General features: G+C 40.3%; 1 protein-coding gene across 1 annotated transcript in view; it reads right to left on the bottom strand.

Moving 5' to 3' along the window:
* Positions 1-367: 367 nt before the first annotated feature.
* LOC116895621 (UDP-glucuronosyltransferase 3A2-like) overlaps positions 368-24,685 on the bottom strand; it is a 29,526-nt gene continuing 5,208 nt past the window's right edge. The window contains exons 3-7 of the mRNA XM_032896832.1: positions 21,840-21,954; positions 14,996-15,530; positions 4,393-4,624; positions 2,883-3,102; positions 368-644 (exon numbers count right to left, since the gene is read on the bottom strand). Coding sequence (XP_032752723.1) covers positions 368-644; positions 2,883-3,102; positions 4,393-4,624; positions 14,996-15,530; positions 21,840-21,954 — 1,379 coding nt within the window. The remainder of the gene's footprint in view (positions 645-2,882; positions 3,103-4,392; positions 4,625-14,995; positions 15,531-21,839; positions 21,955-24,685) is intronic.

A 24,685-nucleotide genomic window follows, 5' to 3' on the forward strand; every position in this document is an offset into this window, starting at 1 on the left:
CTGAACTCTAAAAAGTGTTTACAGAAAAAGAACAAGAGAAAATAATTTGGCACATAGAAGGAGTAAAGAAAGGAAGGAAGAACATGAGGAGCCACAGACAGGACCAACCTATTGAAGCAGTGAGTTCAGGATAAATGAATGGGAAGAGGCACAGATGCGTGCAAATGGTTTATGTCTAAATAGGGATGGAAGTCATAAGAGGAAAACAAGAAGCAAAAGGACCAAAGTAGTGAGGTCCCCACTCAGGTGCATCAGTAGAACAGGGAGACAGAGAATGCTAGAGTTGCTCTGTGCTGAGTTATGGAAGGACTCTGTAGAGCCACAGACTTCCCATCCCTACACCAGATCCGAGCTCAGTATTTCAGCATTATGTCTGCTTTACCTTCCTCGCTCCACTCAGATACCTGATCACAGCACCAAGAATCTTTACACAAAGCCACACGGTGCCCAGAGTGAGCCCTAGCAGAAAGAGGAATACATCCAGCAGATACTGCTCATGCCATGGCTGCTGGAAGGCATAGGGCTTGAGATGTGCTGCACCCCCTGTCTGCAAAATGTGATCTATCCAGCCCACAAGTCTCTGGGAAGGGGTCAGTGGGTGGGAGTGCCTGATAATCTTGGAGGCCATTGCTGCAGACTTGTACCTGTGGATATAGACGGAAAGAGGGTGTTACCAATTTTTTGTGCCAGGACTTAGATCTTACATCATAAACACATACACACAAGACACCCCACACACACACACACACACACACACACACACACACACTGCTAATGTATACCCATAGGTCAGCTCTGAACCAAATCTATTGGTAAACTCAACATTGTTACTCAAGGTCCATCACAAAGTCCCATGACACAGTAGATGACCCCCACCAAACCCATGCACATGTGGATAGTCAAATGCAATTGGTTAGAGAGTAAATAAATGAAGGAAGGAAGGAAAGAAGGAAGGATGGAAGGAAAGATTTGAAAGGAGAAATAAAGTTGAGAGGGTGTTGTTTGAGGGAGTCCTAGGAAGAGTTGGAAAAGAGAGTAAGGTGGATTTGATCAAAATACACTACATATAAACAAAAATTTTCAAGAATAGATACAAAAATAATTTTTAAAAGTTAAATATAAGAAGAACATGTACAAATGATCATAACTAATTTTTGAAGGGAAAATATTTAGATGGAGAAATATAATAGTCATTGAAGGAAGGGAAGTGAATGCAAGAGGACATGGGGAGGGGAACAAGGGGGAATCAGATGTAGGGACATCCAGGAAGAGAGGGCCAGGACAGTGAACCAAAACAACTGATGGAAACAGATGGGAAAACTATAGCCAAACATTAGACCAAGCTAGGGAAGTCTTGTAGAAGAGTTGGGGGAAGGATTGAGGGACCCTGAGGGGATAGGACTCCACAGGAGTCAACTAACCTGGACCCTTGGGGGCTCCCAGAGACTGAACCACCAACCAAAGAGCATATGGTGGCTGGATCTAGCCCCCCAGGGCAGACATATGTAGCAGATGTGTGATTGTGTCTTAATACAGATACTCTGACAACTGGAGATGGGGTTGTCCATGACTCTGTTTCCCACTTATAGACTCTGTCCCCCTAACTGGGCTGCCTTCTCTGGCCTCAGTGGGGAGGATGTACCTAGTCCCACAGTGACTTGATATGCCAGGGTGGGTTGATAAGGGGGGAAGCCCCACTTTTCAAAGGAAAAGGAAGTGAGGAGGGAGAAGGGGCTATGTCAGAAGTGGACTGTAAATAGGGAACTGTGATCAGGATGTAAAATGAATGAATAAGTTAATGGGAAAATGAATTCTTAGCTGTTAGAGCTGCTTGACCCTATGACCTTCGGTGCTGGTTGCCTCTTGGATTTCTGGAAACAGGATAAGATATAAGATAATAAAAAATAAAATAAAATAAAGCCAGCAGAGGTTGAGAAAGTGAACTGGGCTAGCAAATCGAGAAGAAAAAGCAGTCAGAGCAAAAGATATTGTTAAGAGACAGTTGAGTCAGAAGAAGCTAAACTGAGTATAGAGGCTAGCACAGTTGTTATAATCCAGGGAAACAGGGAGAAGAGACTGCTTAAGAAGAGGGGAACTGAAGAGAAGAACAGTTGGTTAGGAGAAGCCTTTGAAGGGGCTGGGCTGGATACTGGAAGGAGGGCTGGCAGGAGTTAAGAGGAGTAGTCACTGTTTGCAGAAAAGAAAAAAAAACACATTTTATACCCTATACCATGGACAGGTGATCACATTAAATACTGTGAATGGATATAACAGATGTGTATCTGATTGAAGCCCTTAGGATGTTGAAGCCTGGCTCTACTATTCCTGTTGGGTTCATAAGTCACTGTGCTGAATGTGCAAGAGCTCTGTGGGTCTCCAAGCTCCTCTTCCAACCCCACTGGTGCTAGATTTGTGAAATCTTCCTTTATAACAGATTCTGAGCCCTAGGAACAGAATAGAACTGATACACACTACTTCTTCATGGTGTGTGCTTTCAGTGTGCTACTGTAGGACAGACAATAACAATTCAGGTGATAGGGAGATGTCCAAATGTCAAAGAGAAGGTCCTCAGGGAGGTGAGCCACAATAACATGTAGATGTCCTCTCCTGTTTCAAATGGAATTCTACTATAGCTACCAAAAATATAAGAGATCATAAAGATACTGTGTAGATAAGAATCCACCATACCACCACAGGCAGAAACATCTTTTAGCACCTCAACTAAAATTAGGATTAATAACAAAGGAAAAGCAGGACTTTCTAGTCTCACACACATATTGTAGCACATATCACAAAATTCTGGTTTCACTGGAAAACAAGACTATACCTTGTGTTGGGCCTGCTTTCAGCCCAAGGGACCACAACCCCAGAGAGCTGCATACCTCTTGTCTTCTATGACTTCTTTCATTGTGCGCGCAAACGTCTCTGCCTTGAGCGTCTGTATCTGAATAGAAACACCAATGGTCTTTGCTTCTACTCGGATCATGTTTTCGGGTTGGTCAAAGAAAAATGGAATCCCCACCATGGGTACGCCGTGCTGGATGGCCTCATTTACACTGTTCATTCCCCCATGGGTGACAAACAGACGAATGCTAGGGTGAGCTGTTGCAAAAGGAAAAGATGGTCCAAGATTTCACTATGAAAGCTTCTGAGATTAGGTAAAGCAGCAGACCCAACAAATACCTATGTGCTATGGAGAATGGACTTATTGATTTTTGCTTTTGATATTTGCAATGTCCCAGGATATGATGTCTAACCTTTCTTCTGCAGAGAAATGTCCTACTTCAATCCAAAGGCATCCAGCTACAAGGAGAATGACAAGCCAGACATGTTTCCTGCCCTTCTAGTCACCCTTGTCTCTTCCACCAATGCTTTGCTCTTCACTTTTCTCACCTCTGCCCCTTCTCTGGTTTTCCATATCTGCTTTCTTATGTTCTGTGTGCTATCTCCTCTGCTTCAAGGAAAACATACAAAGAGGGATGGTAGACCAGACACTGGTAGATGTATAGGTCTTGTCCTGTTGCTCCATCTTGAAAGCAATCAAACATTTCTTATGATCACACAGAAATCATCCCAAACTATACCTCACGTTAAATCTACCCATGAAAAGTGAGCCCTTCCCCTATTATGTAGCCTGTGGTTTTACTGAATAGAGGTCTATTTCCAAATTTCCCAGCTTATTTTGAGTCACACTCTTAAATACAAAACTCACAGTCACAGCCACTGAGTGTGGTGGTGATGGGTCTCAAAAAAAAAAAAAAAAAAAAAAAAGTCACACAGAAACAAAGAATCTGAGGAGAGGTGGCTTTAGAGAATTCTCTGTTGCCCAAGAAATCAGTGTCTCCATATTATACTGGGGGTTGCTTAGATTGGCGCTCAAAGAGCTTCCTATGTCCTCAAACCCCCAATGTTAATGTAAGTGTCTGAGTTTTCAACCCGTAGCTGACAATCAAGGTGCATCTACATGCTTACGTTCATATTTATATTTCAAAATTGCTGAAGTGTCCTCATGTCATTGTGAGAATGGTGGCGATAAACAGTGCCAACTGTCCCCAGAAAGTAGTTACAGTTCACATATTGTCCAAGATGGCATTACGTTAATCCTTTTCGATGTTAGATACTGTTACATCAAGGCACCATAACTGATCATATCTAATTAGGGACTTGAGACCGGTCTGAGTTGGACAGAATAAGGAATTTCCTGTTATAGCCAGTCTAGAGTGCAACCTGATCCCTCCACGAATTCTAGCTGCTCTTGTTGTCTCCTGGAGACAAATCTTTACCTGTCAGCAGCCTTTTCTTCTACCAGTCCAAGCATTCAGACATTGGATATCAATTAAGTCCCAAAAGCATGGGAATGAAAATAAAGTAACAGGTCCAGGAGGAGCTTACCCAGAAGGTCAGTTTGTGGAAGCCAATCCATGATTTTGACATTTGGGGCCAATGTGACATCTTTAGGCCAATGAGAGTCCTTACATGCCCATATCACCCCCTGAGGGAGGTGAGCAAAGGCGTTGTTCATCTCCTTAATAATTTCCTTGGTCTGAAACTTGATCGCTATGGTGCCCAGGGCCACAAGGACAAAACCTGAGTCTCCAAACAGAGTGATAAAATTCTCCAAGTCCTAGAAGAATCAGAGGGAAGAAGGCAAAGGAGGTGATTTGTAAAAGTCAAGGCAGTGATGACGAGAAAGTAGGCCAGGTATTGAATAAACCCATGCTTCAGTTGCTCATGTTCTATATGATAAAAGTTCTGTCATAGGCCCTGTGCAACTGTGTCTCATGTGCTGCATTCATGTTTACTGAATTTATTAGCAGCCATCTCTTCACCATGGGCTCTTATAAATTGTGCAGCCTATAGATTTACTAAACAGAGGTCTATTTCCAAAATGTCCCAGCTTATTTTGAATCACACTCTTAGATACAAAACTCAGACTCAGTCATTGAGTGTGGGGGTAATAAATCTCCAAAAAAAGTCACACAAAAACAAAGAATCTGAGGGGAGATGGCTTCAGGAAATCCCATTACCCAAGAAATCAGTGTCTCCATAGCGTACTGTGAGGTTACTCAGGCTGGCGCTCAAAGAGCTTTCTATACCCTCAAACCCCCAACATTAATATTGTAGGTGTCTGAGTTCTCAGCCTTTAACTGACAACCAAGATGCATCTACACACATATACATATATATGTATATACATATAACATACATATACATACATATGCATATACACATATACAAGATTTTATTGGAGTGACTGATTTCTGATGCTTAAAGCATAAACTTAGGAGTAACCTAACTGTTTTTTTTTTTTGTTTTGTTTTTTATTAACTTGAATATTTCTTATATACATTTCGAGTGTTATTCCCCTTCCCGGTTTCCAGGCAAACATTCCCTTCCCTCTCCCCCTTCCTTATGGGTGTTCCCCTCCCCCCCCTCCCCCCATTTCCGCCCCCCCCCCCACAGTCTAGTTCACTGGGGGGTCAGTCTTAGCCGGACCCAGGGCTTCCCCTTCCACTGGTGCTCTTACTAGGATATTCATTGCTACCTATGAGGTCAGAGTCAGGGTCAGTCCATGTATAGTCTTTAGGTAGTGGCTTAGTCCTGGAAGCTCTGGTTGCTTGGCATTATTGTACATATGGGGTCTCGAGCCACTTCAAGCTCTTCCAGTTCTTTCTCTGATTCCTTCAACGGGGGTCCTAATCTCAGTTCAGTGGTTTCCTGCTGGCATTCGCCGCTGTATTTGCTGTATTCTGGCTGTGTCTCTCAGGATCGATCTACATCCGGCTCCTGTCAGTCTGCACTTCTTTGCTTCATCCATCTTGTCTAATTAGGTGGCTGTATATGTATGGGCCACATGTGGGGCAGGCTCTGAATGGGTGTTCCTTCAGTCTCTGTTTTAATCTTTGCCTCTCTCTTCCCTGCCAAGGGTATTCTTGTTCCCCTTTTAAAGAAGGAGTGAAGCATTCACATTTTGATCATCCATCTTGAGTTTCATTTGTTCTAGGCATCTAGGGTAATTCAAGCATTTGGGCTAATAGCCACTTATCAATGAGTGCATACCATGTATGTCTTTCTGTGATTGGGTTAGCTCACTCAGGATATTTTTCCAGTTCCAACCATTTGCCTCTGAATTTCATAAACTCATTGTTTTGATAGCTGAGTAATATTCCATTGTGTAGATGTACCACATTTTCTGTATCCATTCCTCTGTTGAAGGGCATCTGGTTCTTTCCAGCTTCTGGCTATTATAAATAAGGCTGCGATGAACATGGTGGAGCACGTGTCTTTTTTTATATGTTGGGGCATCTTTTGGGTATATGCCCAAGAGAGGTATAGCTGGATCCTCAGGCAGTTCAATGTCCAATTTTCTGAGGAACCTCCAGACTGATTTCCAGAATGGTTGTACCAGTCTGCAACCCCACCAACAATGGAGGGTGTTCCTCTTTCTCCGCATCCTCGCCAGCATTTGCTGTCACCTGAGTTTTTGATCTTAGCCATTCTCACTGGTGTGAGGTGAAATCTCAGGGTTGTTTTGATTTGCATTTCCCTGATGACTAAAGATGTTGAACATTTCTTTAGGTGTTTCTCAGCCATTCGGCATTCCTCAGCTGTGAATTCTTTGTTTAGCTCTGAACCCCATTTTTTTTTTTTTTCCAATAGGGTTATTTGTCTCCCTCTTGGTCTAACTTTTTGAGTTCTTCGTATATTTTGGATATAAGGCCTCTATCTGTTGTAGGATTGGTAAAGATCTTTTCCCAATCTGTTGGTTGCCGTTTTGTCCTGACCACAGTGTCCTTTGCCTTACAGAAGCTTTGTAGTTTTATGAGATCCCATTTGTCGATTCTTGATCTTAGAGCATAAGCCATTGGTGTTTTGTTCAGGAAATTTTTTCCAGTGCCCATGTGTTCCAGATGCTTCCCTAGTTTTTCTTCTATTAGTTTGAGTGTGTCTGGTTTGATGTGGAGGTCCTTGATCCACTTGAACTTAAGCTTTGTACAGGGTGATAAGCATGGATCGATCTGCATTCTTCTACATGTTGACCTCCAGTTGAACCAGCACCATTTGCTGAAAATGCTATCTTTTTTCCATTGAATGGTTTTGGCTCCTTTGTCAAAAAATCAAGTGACCATAGGTGTGGGTTCATTTCTGGGTCTTCAATTCTATTCCATTGGTCTATCTGTCTGTCTCTGTACCAATACCATGCAGTTTTTATCACTATTGCTCTGTAATACTGCTTGAGTTCAGGGATAGTGATTCCCCCTGAAGTCCTTTTTTGTTGAGGATAGTTTTAGCTATCCTGGGTTTTTGTTATTCAGATGAATTTTGCAAATTGTTCTGTCTAACTCTTTGAAGAATTGGATTGGTATTTTGATGGGGATTGCATTGAATCTGTAGATCTCTTTTTGGTAAAAATGGCCATTTTACTATATTAATCCTGCCAATCCATGAGCATGGGAGATCTTTCCATCTTCTGAGGTCTTCTTCAATTTCTTTCTTCAGTGTCTTGAAGTTCTTGTTGTACAAATCTTTTTACTTGCTTGGTTAAAGTCACGAGGTACTTTATATTATTTGGGTCTATTATGAAGGGTGTCGTTTCCCTAATTTCTTTCTAAACTTGTTTCTCTTTTGTGTAGAGGAAGGCTACTGATTTATTTGAGTTAATTTTATACCCAGCCACTTTGCTGAAGTTGTTTATCAGCTTTAGTAGTTCTCTAGTGGAACTTTTGGGATCATTAAATATACTATCATATCATCTGCAAATAGTGATATTTTGACTTCTTCTTTTCGATCTGTATCCCCTTGACCTCCTTTTGTTGTCTGATTGCTCTGGCTAGAACTTCAAGAACTATATTGAATAAGTAGGGAGAGAGTGGGCAGCCTTGTCTAGTCCCTGATTTTAGTGGGATTGCTTCAAGTTTCTCTCCATTTAGTTTAATGTTAGCCACTGGTTTGCTGTATATGGCTTTTACTATGTTTAGGTATGGGCCTTGGATTCCTATTCTTTCCAGGACTTTTATCATGAAGGGGTGTTGAATTTTGTCAAATGCTTTCTCAGCATCTAATGAAATGATCATGTGGTTTTGTTCTTTCAGTTTGTTTATATAATGGATCACGTTGATGGTTTTCCGTATATTAAACCATCCTGCATGCCTGGGATGAAGCCTACTTGATCATGGTGGATGATTGTTTTGATGTGCTCTTGGATTTGGTTTGCCAGAATTTTGTTGGTATTTTTTGCGTCGATGTTCATAAAAAATTGGTCTGAAGTTCTCTTTCTTTGTTGGGTCTTTGTTGTGGTTTAGGTATAAGAGTAATTGTGGCTTCATAGAAGGGAGTTTGGTGGGGCTCCATCTGTTTCAATTTTGTGGAATAGTTTGGATAATATTGGTATGAGGTCTTCTATGAAGGTCTGATAAATTCTGCACTAAACCCGTCTGGACCTGGGCTCTTTTTGGTTGGGAGACCTTTAATGACTTCTTCTATTTCCTTAGGAGTTATGGGGTTGTTTAACTGGTTTATCTGTTCCTGATTTAACTTCGGTACCTGGTATCTATCTAGGAAATTGTCCATTTACTGTAGATTTTCAAGTTTTTTTGAATATAGGCTTTTATAGTAAGATCTGATGATTTTTTGAATTTCCTCTGAATCTGTAGTTATGTCTCCCTTTTCATTTCTGATTTTGTTAATTTGGACACACTCTCTGTGTCCTCTCCTTAGTCTGGCTAAGGGTTTATCTATCTTGTTGATTTTCTCAAAGAACCAACTTTTGGTTCTGTTGATTCTTTCTATGGTTCTTTTTGTTTCTACTTGGTTGATTTCAGCTCTGAGTTTGATTATTTCCTGCCTTCTACTCCTCCTGGGTGTATTTGCTTCTTTTTGTTCTAAAGCTTTTATGTGTGCTTTCAAGCTGGTGACATATGCTCTCTCCTGTTTCTTTCTGCAGGCACTCACAACTATGAGTTTTCCTCTTAGCACAGCTCTCATTGTGTCCCATAAGTTTTGGTATGTTGTACCTTCATTTTCATTAATTTCTAAAAAGTTTTTAATTTCTTTCTTTATTTCTTCCTTGACCAGGTTATCATTGAGTAGAGCATTGTTCAATTTCCACGTATATGTGGGCATTCTTCCCTTATTGTTATTGAAGACCAGCTTTGGGCCATGGTGGTCTGATACTTACGCATGGGATTATTTCTATCTTTCTGTACCTGTTGAGTCCGTTTTTGACCAATTATATGGTCAATTTTGGAGAAAGTACCATGAGGAGCTGAGAAGAATGTATATCTTTTTGCTTTAGGATAGAATGTTCTATAAATATCTGTTAAATCCATTTGGCTCATGACTTCTTTTAGTCTGTCTACGTCTCTGTTTAATTTCTGTTTCCATGATCTGTCCATTGATGAGAGTGGGGTGTTGAAATCTCCTACTATTATTGTGTGAGGTGCAATGTGTGCTTTGAGCTTTAGTAAGGTTTCTTTTATGTATGTTGGTGCCCTTGTATTTTGGGGCATAGATATTTAGGATTGAGAGTTCATCTTGGTGGATTTTCCTTTGATGAATATAAAATGTCCTTCCTTATCTTTTTTGATGCCTTTTAGTTGGAAATTGATTTTATTTGATATTAGAATGGCTACTCCTGCTTGCTTCTTCTGACCATTTGCCTGGAAAGTTGTTTCCCAGCCTTTCACTCTGAGGTAGTGTCTGTCTTTGTCTCTGAGGTGTGTTTCCTGTAGGCAGCAGAATGCAGGGTCCTCGTTGTGTATCCAGTTTGTTAATCTATGTCTTTTTATTGGGGAGTTGAGGCCATTGATGTTGAGAGATATTAAGGAATAGTGATTATTGCTTCCTGTTATATTCATATTTGGATGTGTTATGTTTGTGTGCTTTTCTTCTCTTTGTTTTGTTGCCAAGATGATTAGTTTCTTGCCTCTTCTTGGGTATAGCTTGCCTCCTTATGTTGGGCTTTACCATTTATTATCCTTTGTAGTGCTGGTTTGTAGAAAGATATTGTAAAATTTGGTTTTGTCATGGAATATCTTGGTTTCTCCATCTATATTAATTGAGAGTTTTGCAGGATACAGTAGCCTGGGCTGGCATTTGTGTTCTCTTAGGGTCTGTATGACATCAGTCCAGGATCTTCTGGCCTTCATAGTTTCTGCCGAAAAGTCTGGTGTGATTCTGATAGGTCTGCCTTTATATGTTATTGACCTTTTTCCCTTACTGCTTTTAATATTCTTTCTTTATTTTGTGCGTTTGGTGTTTTGACAATTATGTGACGGGAGGTGTTTGTTTTCTGGTCCAATCTATTTGGAGTTCTGTAGGCTTCTTGTATGCCTATGGGTATCTCTTTTTTTAGGTTAGGGAAGTTTTCTTCTATGATTTTGTTGAAGATATTTACTGGTCCTTTGAGCTGGGAGTCTTCACTCTCTTCTATACCTATTATCCTTAGGTTTGATCTTCTCATTGAGTCCTGGATTTCCTGTATGTTTTGGACCAGTAGCTTGTTCTGCTTTACATTATCTTTGACAGTTGAGTCAATGATTTCTATGGAATCTTCTGCTCCTGAGATTCTCTCTTCCATCTCTTGTATTCTGTTGGTGAAGCTTGTATCTACAGCTCCTTGTCTCTTCTTTTGGTTTTTCTATATCCAGGGTTGTTTCCATGTGTTCTTTCTTGATGGCTTCTATTTCCATTTTTAATTCCTTCAACTGTTGTATTGTGTTTTCCTGTAATTCTTTCATGGATTTTTGTGTCTCCTCTCTATGGGTTTCTACTTGTTTATGTATGTTTTCCTGGAATTCTTTCAGGCATTTTTTCGATTCCTCTCTGTAGGCTTCTACTTGTTCTCTAAGGGAGTTCTTCACATCTTTCTTGAAGTCCTCTAGCATCATGGTCAAATATGACTTTGAAACTAGATCTTGCTTTTCTGGTGTGTTTGGATATTCCATGTTTGTTTTGATGGGAGAATTGGGCTCCGATGGTGCCATGTAGTCTTGGTTTCTGTTGCTTGGGTTCCTGCGCTTGCCTCTCACCATCAGATTGTCTCTAGTGTTACTTTGTTCTGCTATTTCTGACAGTGGCTAAACTGTCCTAAAGGCCTGTGTGTCAGGAGTGCTGTAGACCTGTTTTCCTCTCTTTCAGTCAGTTATGGGGACAGAGTGTTCTGCTTTCGGGCATGTAGTTTTTCCTCTCTACAGGTCTTCAGCTGTTCCTGTAGCTGCCTTGAGTTCACCAGGCAGGTCACTTGTAGCAGAAAAGTTGGTCTTACCTGTGGTCCCGAGGCTCAAGTTCGCTCTCGGGGTGCTGCCCACGGGCTCTCCGCGGTGGCAGCAACCAGGAAGATCTGAGCTGCCCCTTCCGGGAGCCTCCGTGCACCAGGGTTCCAGATGGAGTTTGGTGTTTTCCTCTGGAATCAGCAATGTGTGCAGAGTGCAGTCTCTTCTAGTTTTGCAGGCGTGTCTGCCTCTCTGAAGGTTTAGCTCTCCCTCCCACGGGATTTGGGTGCAGAGAACTGTATATCCGGTCTGTTTCCTTCATGTTCCGGCGGTGTCTCAGGCAGGGGTCCTGCCTTTCCTGGGCCCTCCCCCACAGGAACCCAGAGGCCTTATACAGTTTCCTCTTGGGCCAGGGATGTGGGCAGGGGTGGGCAGTGTTGGTGGTCTCTTCGGCTCTGCAGCCTCAGGAGTGCCCACCTGACCAGGCGGTGAGGTGTCTCTCCCACGGGGTCTGGGAGCAGAGAGCTGCTGCAGGCCGGGATCCGAGGGTGTGGGACTTCCGGTAAACACAGGACGTGCCCGGTCCTAGAGGAATTCTGCCTCTGTTTGTCCCGATTTCACCAGGCAAGTCACTTGCAGCAGATAAGTTGGTCTTACCTGTGGTCCCGAGGCTCAAGTTCGCTCTCGGGGTGCTGCCCATGGGCTCTCCGCGGTGGCAGCAACCAGGAAGATCTGAGCTGCCCCTTCCGGGAGCCTCCGTGCACCAGGGTTCCAGATGGATTTTGGTGTTTTCCTCTGGAATCAGTAATGTGTGCAGAGAGCAGTCTCTTCTGGTTTCGCAGGCGTGTCTGCCTCTCTGAAGGTTTAGCTCTCCCTCCCACGGGATTTGGGTGCAGAGAACTGTTTGAGTAACCTAATTGTTAAGAGTAGTTCTCTGTTTAACAACTTGAGGCCCCTCCAAACTTTTTTTAACATCAATTATATTATTTTTATAGTTATGCTAGAAATATACAATAGAATATATAACATTTCTTCACCAACTTTGTTCTACAATGTCTTATCATCTGGTTTTTGTCTTTTGCCTTTGGCCACAGAGTAATGGTAGACTCATAGAAAAGGGCTGAGAAGTGTTCTTGCCTGAATGAGTGCCTCAAATATTTTTAAAGGAACTGCTATCAATTCTTAAGTGTTTCACTTCATTTGCCTGTTATGTTATATTGGACTTTCTTGATGAAAGATTTTGTTTGGCTTTTCCAATCTGATTTAATCTCACAAGTTTCAGATTTGTCTATTTGTCCTAGGGTGCATTTTGTCAACAGAAGTCCATAGGAGTTTGTCCATTCATGTAGGCCACCCAATTTGATAATACATCATGTTTATGTAGGTCCCTTGTAATCTTTATTGTTTTAAGTAATAATGAGTAAATTTTCGCTTTGAGATTTAATTATTTCATTGTTCTTTCTTATTTATTTCTCAATGATTCCAGTGATTTGCCAGCATGCTATTTCTTTTTGTTCTATTGATTCCAATATTTTTTAATATTCCTTGTTTCAATCATCTTTGCTGTGATTCTTAAGCCTCTCCTTTCTTCTAGTGTCCCGTTTAGTTCTGTCTTCATTATCTATTTCCATACACTGAAGGGTTGTATTATCAACCTCCATTGCCTTGTCTGCTCCTCAGGAGATAATAAAGGCCACAGAGGGTGTCCTCTTTTGCTTGTGCCGCACTTTATTATTCCATTATGTTTCATCTCTCTTTCATTGACATGTAGGATTTTCAAATGTCCCCCTTGATTTTTCCCCTTTGTCTCATTGGATGTTTTAGAGTATGTTGACTACTTTTATATATTGTTGATTTCTATGTCATCCCATTGTGATGGGAGATTTTTGCATTAATTCAAGAGTTTGAAATTTACTGGAATTGTTTTCTTCCAGGTGTGCTCTAATGCATGAACAAAGGATCTTGTTCTGTGCATTAGAGAGGAATATGTGTCCTGTTCTTGTTAGAAAGAGTACTTGAGCTGGAGAGATGGCTCAGCATCTAAGAGAACTTGCTGTTCTTCCAGAGGCCCACACCCACATAGCAGGTCACAGCCCTCTGCAACTCTAGCTCCAGGAGATCTGGTCTCTTCTGAGCCCAGACATACACATGTCTGGTGCACAGGCATACATGCAGGACAAACATTCAGATGCATAAAATGATTTGCAAAATAAATTTAAAGAATACTCTATATATTTCTAATAGCTCTGATTAGCTTATGGTGTTATTGAAGATGATAAGGGATATGGGTAGTCTTCCCATTCTACAACTGTAGAATTGAAGTCTTAAGTTGTTGTCTATTTCTTCTTTAAATTCCTTACAATTTTCTTCATATTGTATCTCGTATCTGGTGCATATAAGACGTATTCCTTACATCTTCTCTGTGAATTAACTGTTTCACATATTTTAAATAATGTAATTATAAAGTTTGATAAAAACGACATTTCAAATAGTTATATATAGCCCTTAATATTCTGTGGAAGTTTTGATACAAAGTCTGCTTCTGATATTGACAAGCACAACTGTCTCTTTTGCTTCTAACACAATTCTTAAAGAAACGTGGACAAATACCGTAGAGTAAATCCCACACTGCTGTTTCAGGCACATTATTCAAGTCATTTTCCCCTACTCTTCTCTGTGACAACTATTTCTTCTCTCCGTGTGCCAATATCTGACTCACCTCTCTAGAAGGGGAGGACTCTGTCAATCATATCTAGATCTCTAAATGGTAATGAATCTTCTAGTACTTAGAAATTCAACCAGGGAACCCAGACAATGACTGTCTCACATCCACATTTATATACTGCATCCCTACTCCCCCAATTTGGGTTTTCAGATTTTATCCAAAGCCCCTAGCTGACAACTCTTTCCAGCAATGGAAAAAAACCATATCATTCAATGATCACTCCCCAAGCCCTTCTCACTCAGCGCAAGGAAAGGTAAGGACTCCAGTGCCCAGTAGAATCAAAAGAAATCTGTACCCTCTCTGCTTTTAGATGAAAACAGGAAAAACATCACCTCCATCATTTCAGCATCTCGGTCACCACTGTATAAAAACAAAGGTCCAGCCAGGAACAGGGAATTACAGAAGATAAAGTCTACAAAATAACAACCCCACAGTGGCAGGTAACAGGCAATAAAAATCTATTAGCTTTCTGCACTTTTGTTTTCAGTGGTAGAGATTTTGAGCCTGCATCGATCATGACAACTAGATGGCGGCTTTAATGGTTTACAATAGCTGGATGAAGTATAAAGGGCTCAACAGACTAGGGACAGAGACCAACAGACACAGTTCTTGTTGCCACTCCTGCTAAGAAGGTACATGCCTTCTGAAAGGGGTATATGTTTCATCATGAAAAGCCTGCCTACTTAACAAATACAAAATATACAGACATTTGCTGTTCAGACGTGTGTGTGTTTGTGTGTGTGTGTGTGTGTGTGTGTGTGTGTGTGTGTATGAAGTCAAAATTCAATTGGAAATATCAACACTAACTAAAGGAGTCACCTAATCCAGGAAAACAGAGGGACAAAAGAAACTCATACCTCTTACCATATAACCAGGTCTTCAACCTCAGCGTGGGGCATTCTGACACTGTACTTTCACAGCCCTAAAAATGTGGGCTGCAAATGCCTCCCTTACCTTAAGGTACTTCTTTTCAGGACATCTCTGCCAAGTAACAACCCCCATCTGAGTACTGAAGGTCTCTGAATAAAAGATAAACTGAGAGCTAATGGCCACTCACTTGGGGTATTGGCTGAACAGGTTTGTCCAGTAAGCCTCCCACATAGACAATATTGGGAAACAGAGGACGAGCAAATTCAAAGGCAAAGTCACAGTTAACAAACCACAGCTCAGCTTTCAGTAAAAGGTCAGACAAAACTGGCCGAGAGCCTTCTGCAAAATGCTCCTGGATGGTACTGTCATATTGAGAAAGTATTTCCCTTTGCTTCCTGGATAAATCAAAGAACATCAGGAAGTTCTTCACTCGGCCCCAGAAGTCCATTCGGTCAGTTAGACCAGAACCATACACTGGAACATAGGACAAGGGGACTCTTTGTAACTCGAAGTCCATAAAGCCAAGTTGAAAGGCAAGAAATAACACGAATTGTTTCCCAAGCTTTTCAACAATCAGTGAAGAACAATAGTCTATTGACTCAAAAAGTACTAGGTCAAAGTTCGCATTTTTTAAGAATTCCATGATGTCCTTTCTGCTTAATAAGTGATTGCACAAGTCCCCAAAGTGCCGATGAATCTTTACAATGGTGTGATGTTCGAACCTGTAATAAACAAACAAATAAATAAAACAACAAATATTTTATTTTATTTATTTTTTTTTTTTTGGAGCTGGGGACTGAACCCAGGGCCTTGCGCATGCTAGGCAAGCGCTCTACCACTGAGCTAAATCCCCAACCCTACAACAAATATTTTGAGGAGCTTTTTCACACTATTTGGAATGATGTTATGCTCAATAAAAATAGTGTGCCGTTAGACAAACACAAGACTATAATTTGAACACTCTGGAAATGGAGACCGAAGGATCAAGAGCTTAAGGTAAGTCTTAGGTCAGCAGCGCCTGGACTAAAGAAAATTGTGACTCACTCAGAAAAAAAAATGATTTCTAATGTTTTATGGAAAGAGGCTCTGTAGCTTGAATCTTTTATTTTGTTTAAAGATAATCACTAGTGTTACTTCATATGTAAATCATATTGTTTTTCATAAAATTAAGTGTGCATTTTAATTAAAAGCAAAGCAGATGCATAGGAAGTCATTTTACAGTACCCTCCCTCCTACAGGGAGGTATTTCTTTACTTCTTAGTAATTTTGCATGAGAAAGAGAGAGAGAGAGAGAGAGAGAGAGAGAGAGAGAGAGAGAGAGAGAGAGAGAATTCTAGGTGACCATGTAGCATCAGCCTTCCATCTGAATCACAGCTGTTCAACGAAACCTTCAGCTTTCATCATTCTGGTGTAGGTATTTCTGCTTCCCAAAATGAACCCACTCCTATCACATTTCCTCTAAGGATTTAATCCCCATTCATCATCAATATGAGTTTGATTTCTTTTGCCTTGGAAGCCATCATTGATTATAGTAGATCTCAGAGCATCAGTCGCCATATGCAGTTGCAGAATTCTGTTTAACCTATGTTTATAATGAGTTTCTGAGTAACAGTATTGTTCCCCTGCCAGTCTGTATAAGTAGCACAATTACCGCTATGATAAGCCTCAACGATAAAATTATCCTCTCCATCTTAGCTTGGATGTTTCGCCCCATAAAGAGAACATCCCAATGATAATAGTGGAACTAAGAACATGTTTTTCAACTTCCTGCCTAAACGTAAGCAATTAAAAAAGCAATCTATAAACCTAATGACTTTTGTCTTTTGTATGTGAAACTTAAATTTAAACTTGTGTGTGTGTGTGTGTGTGTGTGTGTGTGTGTGTGTATGTGTGTGTGTGAGTGTGTTGGGGGGCAGTTTTCCCTTTTAGATGATGAAATTAGAAAAAGGCAATGGGGGGATAGGAAGACATCAAGAGAGATGCAGGTGTCATGTTAGAGAGCTGTGGAGGAAGAAGGCAAGGTACCACAAAGGATAATCTCACACACACACACACACACACACACACACACACACACACATACATACACACACACACCACACACGCATGCACATACACACACACATACACGTGCAAACACAAACACATGCATGATACACACAAACACATACACACACATACACACACAAGCATGCACATATATATTATATACATATAAATCAAAACATATTACTTTGCTTGCTAGCTTAACATTCTAATGAAAAAATATGTGTAATTGGAAACTTATTATTAGAATCTCTAACTCTCATTGGCTCAAATTTTCACTGAAAATTGTGCTAAATTTAGTCATCTTATGGCCGACTCTACCTTTCCAGGAACATTTTTTTTTTTTTTTTTTTTTTTTCCGGAGCTGGGGACCGACCCCAGGGCCTTGCGCTTGCTAGGCAAGCGCTCTACCACTGAGCTAAATCCCCAACCCTCCAGGAACATTTTCGAGTCCATGCTTATCAGATAGACAGGCAACTTGGTAAAATGTCCCAATGCGCCACGTCAACATCTATCAAAAGATCTGAAAGATGTGAGCTAGAAGCATCTTTGCTCACTTTCAGACTCAACTTCAAGCCACAGCAGCTGTGCTTTGTCTTCAGGGGTTCATCTGTCAGCGATGTGTGCTCAATACAACTGTGTAGAGGTAGCAGGACCTTTAAGAGGACACCTCAGTAGGAGGTCATTGGAAGCCCTATTCCTATAGGTTAAAGTAGTCTTCATTGGACTTTGAGTCAGTGCTTGTGGCAGGCACCATGAAATATATGCCTGTTCTTTCTCTTCTCTTTACGTTTCTAGGCACACTTGCTTTCAACGTTGTATATCATGATGTCATCACCCAACCTGGCTGTTGTGCATTCCGTGTGCCCAAACTTCCACAACTGTGACCCAAATAAAATTCTTTTCAATATAAAGTCATCCAAATTCAATTATTCTGTTAAAAAAAATAGAATGTAGAGTAATACAAGGCATATTGCCTGTATTCCATTTAAAATTTTTATGTAATAATTGCTAAATAAATGTAGTATGTGCAGAATAAGTTTCTTTAGAATAAAAGGTTAATCTCTTTAAAGGAAATCAATTACAAAGATTCCAGGAAGTTTTTGTTCTCAAAAACTTGGCTGTATTGCACTTGTAATTTGGAGTACTCCTCAAAAGTTCAGGCTTGAAAAGAAGACACTGGGTGTGTGTGTGTGTGTGTGTGTGTGTGTGTGTGTGTGTGTGTGTGTGTGTGTGTCTTAAATTTATATAAATAATAACCCAATTTGAACCACCCTTCCTTAGTGCAGGCTTGAAATGAAAGCACGATATACGTTTAAATGTGTCTAAATGATAACCCAATTAGACTAAGGTGCAATTTGACTATTCTTTCAAATACGTGACTGAGAGTACTTTCCAGAAAGAATTACATATAAGCACCACCTTAATTGTTATGTAGAATTTTCAAAGGTGGACAAGAGAGTACGATCAATGGAATTAACTAAAAGACACATCTGTACATGCCCCCCCCACAGAAGACAAAGGAGATTCTGTACATGTACATTCCGTTTAAGAACTAAGCCTTGGGCTCAGCTGTATCACCCGGACATTGAAAGGTTTTAAATTTACCTGTGACTATTGGTCATAAGGTCAATGATAACCAAGTTACAATCCGTAGAGCCACAGAGGTTAGGTATAGACTAAAGGACTAGTGGGCACAAATAGATCTCTGTAAGGAAAGAAAAATAGAATAGGTAGTTTTGTGTAGAAGTGGAAGGCTGGAACAGGAGGATCAAGTCAGAAGGGGAGAGTGATAAGGGAGGGACTACAGAAAAACACAGCTAAAATTAGGGGGCATCGAGGGGTATCATGGGAACCTAATACAGTAGAATCTTTCTAAAATATATACATATGTAAAGGCGATCTAAGTAAAATTGCCAAATAATGTGGTAGACAGAGTCCTGACTGCCCATCACACAATGAGCTTCAAGTACCATAATTGAGTTGTATCTAAATGATTTGTTAGCCAAGGAACTCCCCCTGGGAATCCCCAAACAACCCAGATGGTTGCCAAAACTATAGGATGCTCCCCACAAGAGCATCTACTGCTGAAGAAAACACCTACCTACAGAACTTCCTGAACATGGAGACATTGATCTGCTGACTATATGGAGTCTAGGTTCGAGCCTCTTTGCTACAGGAACATATCCTGTATACTGCCAAAAGAGAAATGTGAACACGAACCAGGCACAAACCCGTTGATCTACAACGTTGTCCTGCCTGTAAAATATGCTAGGAGAATCATAGTACAAAGCTTGTGTGAGCAACCAATATCTGATTTGACTCTAGACCCACTCCACTCGATAAAAACCATATATATTGTTTGGGTGCCAAAAAGCCTGACACTAGATATCCCAGAGACCTAAGGTAAATCAAATATTATTAGTCTAGGAAAACAAAACAAAAGCAGCAGTATAATGACTCCTAGTGACATTCTGCTATACTCATACACCAGTGCCGTGCTCAGCCATCATCAGAAAGCTTTCTCTTGCAACAGATGGGAACAAATATAGAGACCCCAGCCAGGTGTTATGCAGCACTTAGCCCTAAATGGGAAGCCTGCATCAAATCTCGCCCTCCATTCAGGACTCAGAGAACCCTGAGGAAGAAGAGGCAGAATAAATGAAAGAGCCAAAGGGGATGGAGGACACCAAGTAAACAAGGCCTTCTAAACATAAGCAAAGCTTATATGAACTCAGAGAGACTGAGGCAGCATGTACAGGGCCTGCATCAAGTCATACATACATACATACATACATACATACATACATACATACATACATACAGGCAGACCGGCAGGCAGGCAGAAAAACAGACACACACACACATACACACACACACATATATATATATATATATATATGTATGTATGTATATATACATATATATGACAGACAGACAGAGATACACACACACACACACACACACACATATATAATTAGTTTAGTATTTTTATGGGATTTCTGAGTATGAAAGCTGGTGAGTCTTGTACCTTTTCTTATCTAACTCTGATGTGCTAGTTTTGGCTTTATCTTATTATATTTTATTATTATCCCTTAGAAACCTGTTTGTGTTCTAATGAGATACAGAAAGGTGGTGGGCCTAGTAGGGAGGTACTGGGAGGAGTAGAGGGAGGGGAAACTGTAATCAAAATATATTATGTGAGAAAAAATTTTACTTTCGATAAAAGGGAGGAGAAAAAGAAAGCTTTTAGAGGAGCCTAATAGGAAAGGACCAAAGAGTTACCATATTTGTGTATGAGAGAGTTCGAAGTGGAAATTTCTGGTTTCTCTCACAAATCAGTGTGTCACATGATGTCTTCCCGGAAGCAGTTTTGTGAGAGGATATTTTGCCGAAGCAGACATGTGAGAGGGCATATGCTGCTTTGCTGGATGAGACACTTGAGAGGGCATGTGATGTTTAGAAAGAGTATAAATGTGACCCCTCAGACATGAGAGATGCTCTCGTGTTGGTTCACCTTGCTATGCTCTGCTGCATTTTTCTGATCTTCGCTTGTCACAATGTCATAGGGAGAAACATGCCAAAGAACTTCTCATGCTATTCTGCCTGCTTCCTGCCACCTCCTCAGACTCATGTTGATGCCTTGGAACCTCGAAGTTTCTTACTGGTCAAGCTGTTGCTACTGATTTACATTTGGTGTTGGTTGATTAGACTGGACTGCCACTACTGATTCGTGTTTGGAATTGGCCCAGAGAACTACTTCTAAACAGATCTGCATTGTCTTATTTACCATCTCTCTCCCCTATCTCTGGTGAGTGGGCTAGAGAGAGGGTGAAGCATTTAAGAATCCTTATTAAAGTAGGTTTTGAAAACTACAGGTGTAATCACAGAAAGACATACTTGGTATGCACTCATTGATAAGTGGCTATTAGCCCAAATGTTTGAATTACCCTAGATGCCTAGAACAAATGAAACTCAAGACGGATGATCAAAATGTGAATGCTTCACTCCTTCTTTAAAAGGGGAACAAGAATACCCTTGGCAGGGAAGAGAGAGGCAAAGATTAAAACAGAGACTGAAGGGACCCATTCAGAGCCTGCCCCACATGTGGCCCATATATATACAGCCACCCAATTAGACAAGATGGATGAAGCAAAGAAGTGCAGAAGTGTAGATCGCCCTGAGAGACACAGCCAGAATACAGCAAATACAGAGGCGAATGCCAGCAGCAAACCACTGAACTGAGAATAGGACCCCCGTTGAAGGAATCAGAGAAAGAACTGGAAGAGCTTGAAGGAGCTCGAGACCCCATATGTACAACAATGCCAAGCAACCAGAGCTTCCAGGGACTAAGCCACTACCCAAAGACTATACATGGACTGACCCTGGACTCTGACCTCATAGGTAGCAATGAATATCCTAGTAAGAGCACCAGTGGAAGGGGAAGCCCTGGGTCCTGCTAAGACTGAACCCCCAGTGAACTAGACTGTTGGGGGGAGGGCGGCAATGGGGGAGGTGGGGGGAACACCCATAAGGAAGGGAGGGGGAGGGGATGTTTGCCCGAAACCGGGAAGGGAATAACACTCAAATGTATATAAGAAATATTCAAGTTAAAAAAAAAAAAAAAAAAAAAAACTACAGGTGTTACCCCTATTAGGGAATTTACATAAGAAGATGACAAAGAACATTGCAGGAGGTGGCTCTTCTTTCCCTGAGTAGAGAAGTTGAAGTGACAGTACTGGCATAGATGACAGGAACCTTATAGATAATAAGACCTAAAAGGCAAAGCTTCCACTTTCTAGAGAATTCCTCCAGCCCTTCATTCATCTAGCTATCAGTCATCCACCATACACGATTCAAACACACCTCTATCCCTTAACTCACCCAGTCATCATCATCTCTCACAAAGCATCATGCATCCATCATCTACCCACTTTTAAGTCTTGATAAGCAATACTTTGGTTCAAAGAATTGGAACAAATTACCTGCCCAAAGCTAATTCTTCCGAAAGGAGAAGCAGATTATTATCAATTTTCTTTTGCTGATCTTCAGGGAGATACCAATTTATAACCCGGTATGGTGGTTTTTCCTTTCCAAAACCTAAGAAAACACCGAGTAAAATTTAAATGTATCACAATATACCATACATTATTATGGTGATTAAAAACTATTAATTTAATTAATATTTATTAATTAATATTTATTAATTTGATAATAAATTAAATATTTATTTAATTATTAAATAAATTAATATTTATTAATTTAATTAATGTCACATCTTGGTGGAAATTTGATTTTTGTTTTCCAATAGGTATGCTTTTCTTTTAATCCACTCAGTTCTGTATTCTAACCATATTTATTGACACTTTACAATAATTCAAGAGTTTTTATACTGTCTACATAAAGAAAAATTCTAATAATAGCTCTCAATTTAAAGACAGAGCTGTTATTTTTCACGGTAAGAAAACACAGACATAAATATTCTAAAATGATGTACGTCATCAGCAAAGTGTGTTATGGTTTTTTGTTAATACCTTCTGACTGAATTTAAAGCCTGTTGTACAGGAAAAAAAACATACTCAGCACTGTAAACCTTTTCAAAGCTCATGACTAAGGAAGTCATATTCTATCTGTATGGAAGGAAAAACTACTTCTGCTTAACTAAATAGACATGTTTCTCAAAGCACCATACAGATATTTATGTTTATACCTATGTATTATAAGTGTTGCTTTTGGACTTTATTAGAAAATTGCTTTGTGCAGCAAACCACAACGAAGGCAAGGAACCATGTCTGCTTCCTGTGCTAAGAATAAGTGGCCATTGAATGCTCAGCCCTAAAAGGGGCATCTACATCACTCTCTCAGGGGTTCAGGGAACGTAGCACAGGAGAGGATGAAAATCCGATAAAAGCTGAATGGAGAGAAGAAGGGTCACAAAACCCTATCTTCTGAATGTGTCACGGCTGGCTCAATCTTGACCTCTCTACAACTGTGATTGCTTACGCTGGACCTGCCCTCCAGCCAGGATGAGGAATGACTCATGCAACTCTGCCCTTCTTGGGGAAGGGCTGCTGACTGTCCATGGGGGGGGAGGTATTTTCATCAGTGACTAGGCCGCTAGTGAGCCTCCTAAACACCAAAGATAGCTCAATGCCCAGGCTTGTGCAAGTGGTTACCCTAGTTAAATACAATGGTGTTCTCTCTCTCTCTCTCTCTCTCTCTCTCTCTCTCTCTCTCTCTCTCTCTCACACACACACACACACACACACACACACACACACACACACACCAATATGGGTTTTGGAGAGAATTACAAAGAGGAAGGGAGATGGTCAAGAAGTAGTGAAGATAGAGAAAATAAGTGTGGTGTATGATCAGAATGCATTAAACATGTGAATGAAATTGTATACAAAGACCTTCAGGCACTACACACCTAGCAATCAACCTAGAGAAGAACAGTTTTTAGACAGAAGTATGTGGGCACGTGTGTGTGTGTGTGTGTGTGTGTGTGTGTGTGTGTGTGTGTGTGTATACAAAACATTCTCAATGGACTATTTTTTTGCCCCAGATGATTATACACAGGTTGAACTCTATCAATAAAAAACTGAATAAGTTACCTATGACAATGACAATGTGCACAATAGAATATGACTAAAAATATGATTTATTATTCACAAACATTATGAATGAATGTTTACATAAAACTTTTGTTTAAAACAATATAAAAATATAACAATTTTTATTCCATTTATGTAAAATCCAGAAGATACAAACTAGCATAGTAACATTATTTACTGACCACAAATAGTTCTTAGGAAGTAGACGGCCAGCAGCAATGGTTATGAAGTGCAGAAAGGAGAAATCTTCTGTAATGATAAATCTTTATTGTGTTCAAATACATAAATATAGGTAAATATAGATATCCATATGTGTACAATTATTTATTTTAGTTATGATGAGTTTGTCAATAGTAACCCAATAAATACTTTCCAAAATGAAATGTAGTCAAAAGGAAATAGTAGACAGATCTGCTTTCCATTTTAAATGACTAAAAACAAAACTAGAAACACTATCTGGGTTCTTCACACATTGCTAGGAGACACAGGACACTCAGTACTAACTGGACACAGTTTTCAGAATGCAGATCATGGAGAAAGTATTCAAATTCACTCACTCAAATCCACCCCCTGAGTGAGAAGATTGAATCCAGGTTTTAGGAAGGACAAGACAGCTGGCAGAAATTTACAGCTAAACCAGCAAGAACAGAGTGGTTCATGAGAGAACGGAGTGCTCTGTGAGACGGTCTGGAGCTGAGATTTCCTAGAAATAGGTCAATCCAAACTCTCCAGTCCCTCCTCACTCCAGCAGTGAGCTACAGAAACAGTCAAGAGGAATGATTCCTGTGCCCTTATCCTTGATTCAATTATTGATATTGTTAATACAGAAGAGTTTTAATTGGCTGGAGACACTTCTCATTGATTGTGATTCCTATCTATCTATCTATCTATCTATCTATCTATCTATCTATCTATCTATTCCTATCTATCTATCTGTGTCTCAGAATTCTAATATCGGGGATAAATCATATTTTAATTTCTGAAGACCCAACAGTGTTGATTCAACTTCACCTTACATAGTGAATGAAACTGTTATACCCTTAGTTCCTCTGGACTAAAATGAACAATGCTGTTAGAGAAAGAAAGGCCTACATTGTAATCTGAAAAATGAACTCTAAATTAGGGACTTTATCACACTTCTACATCTGTTTTTCATTTGTTTGTTTTTGTCTCTGTTTCTGTTTTACCTAATCTCCACTAAAATAAAGCCAGCC

This window comes from Rattus rattus, chromosome 3 (genome assembly GCF_011064425.1).
Source record: "Rattus rattus isolate New Zealand chromosome 3, Rrattus_CSIRO_v1, whole genome shotgun sequence".
NCBI classification, from domain to species: domain Eukaryota; kingdom Metazoa; phylum Chordata; class Mammalia; order Rodentia; family Muridae; genus Rattus; species Rattus rattus.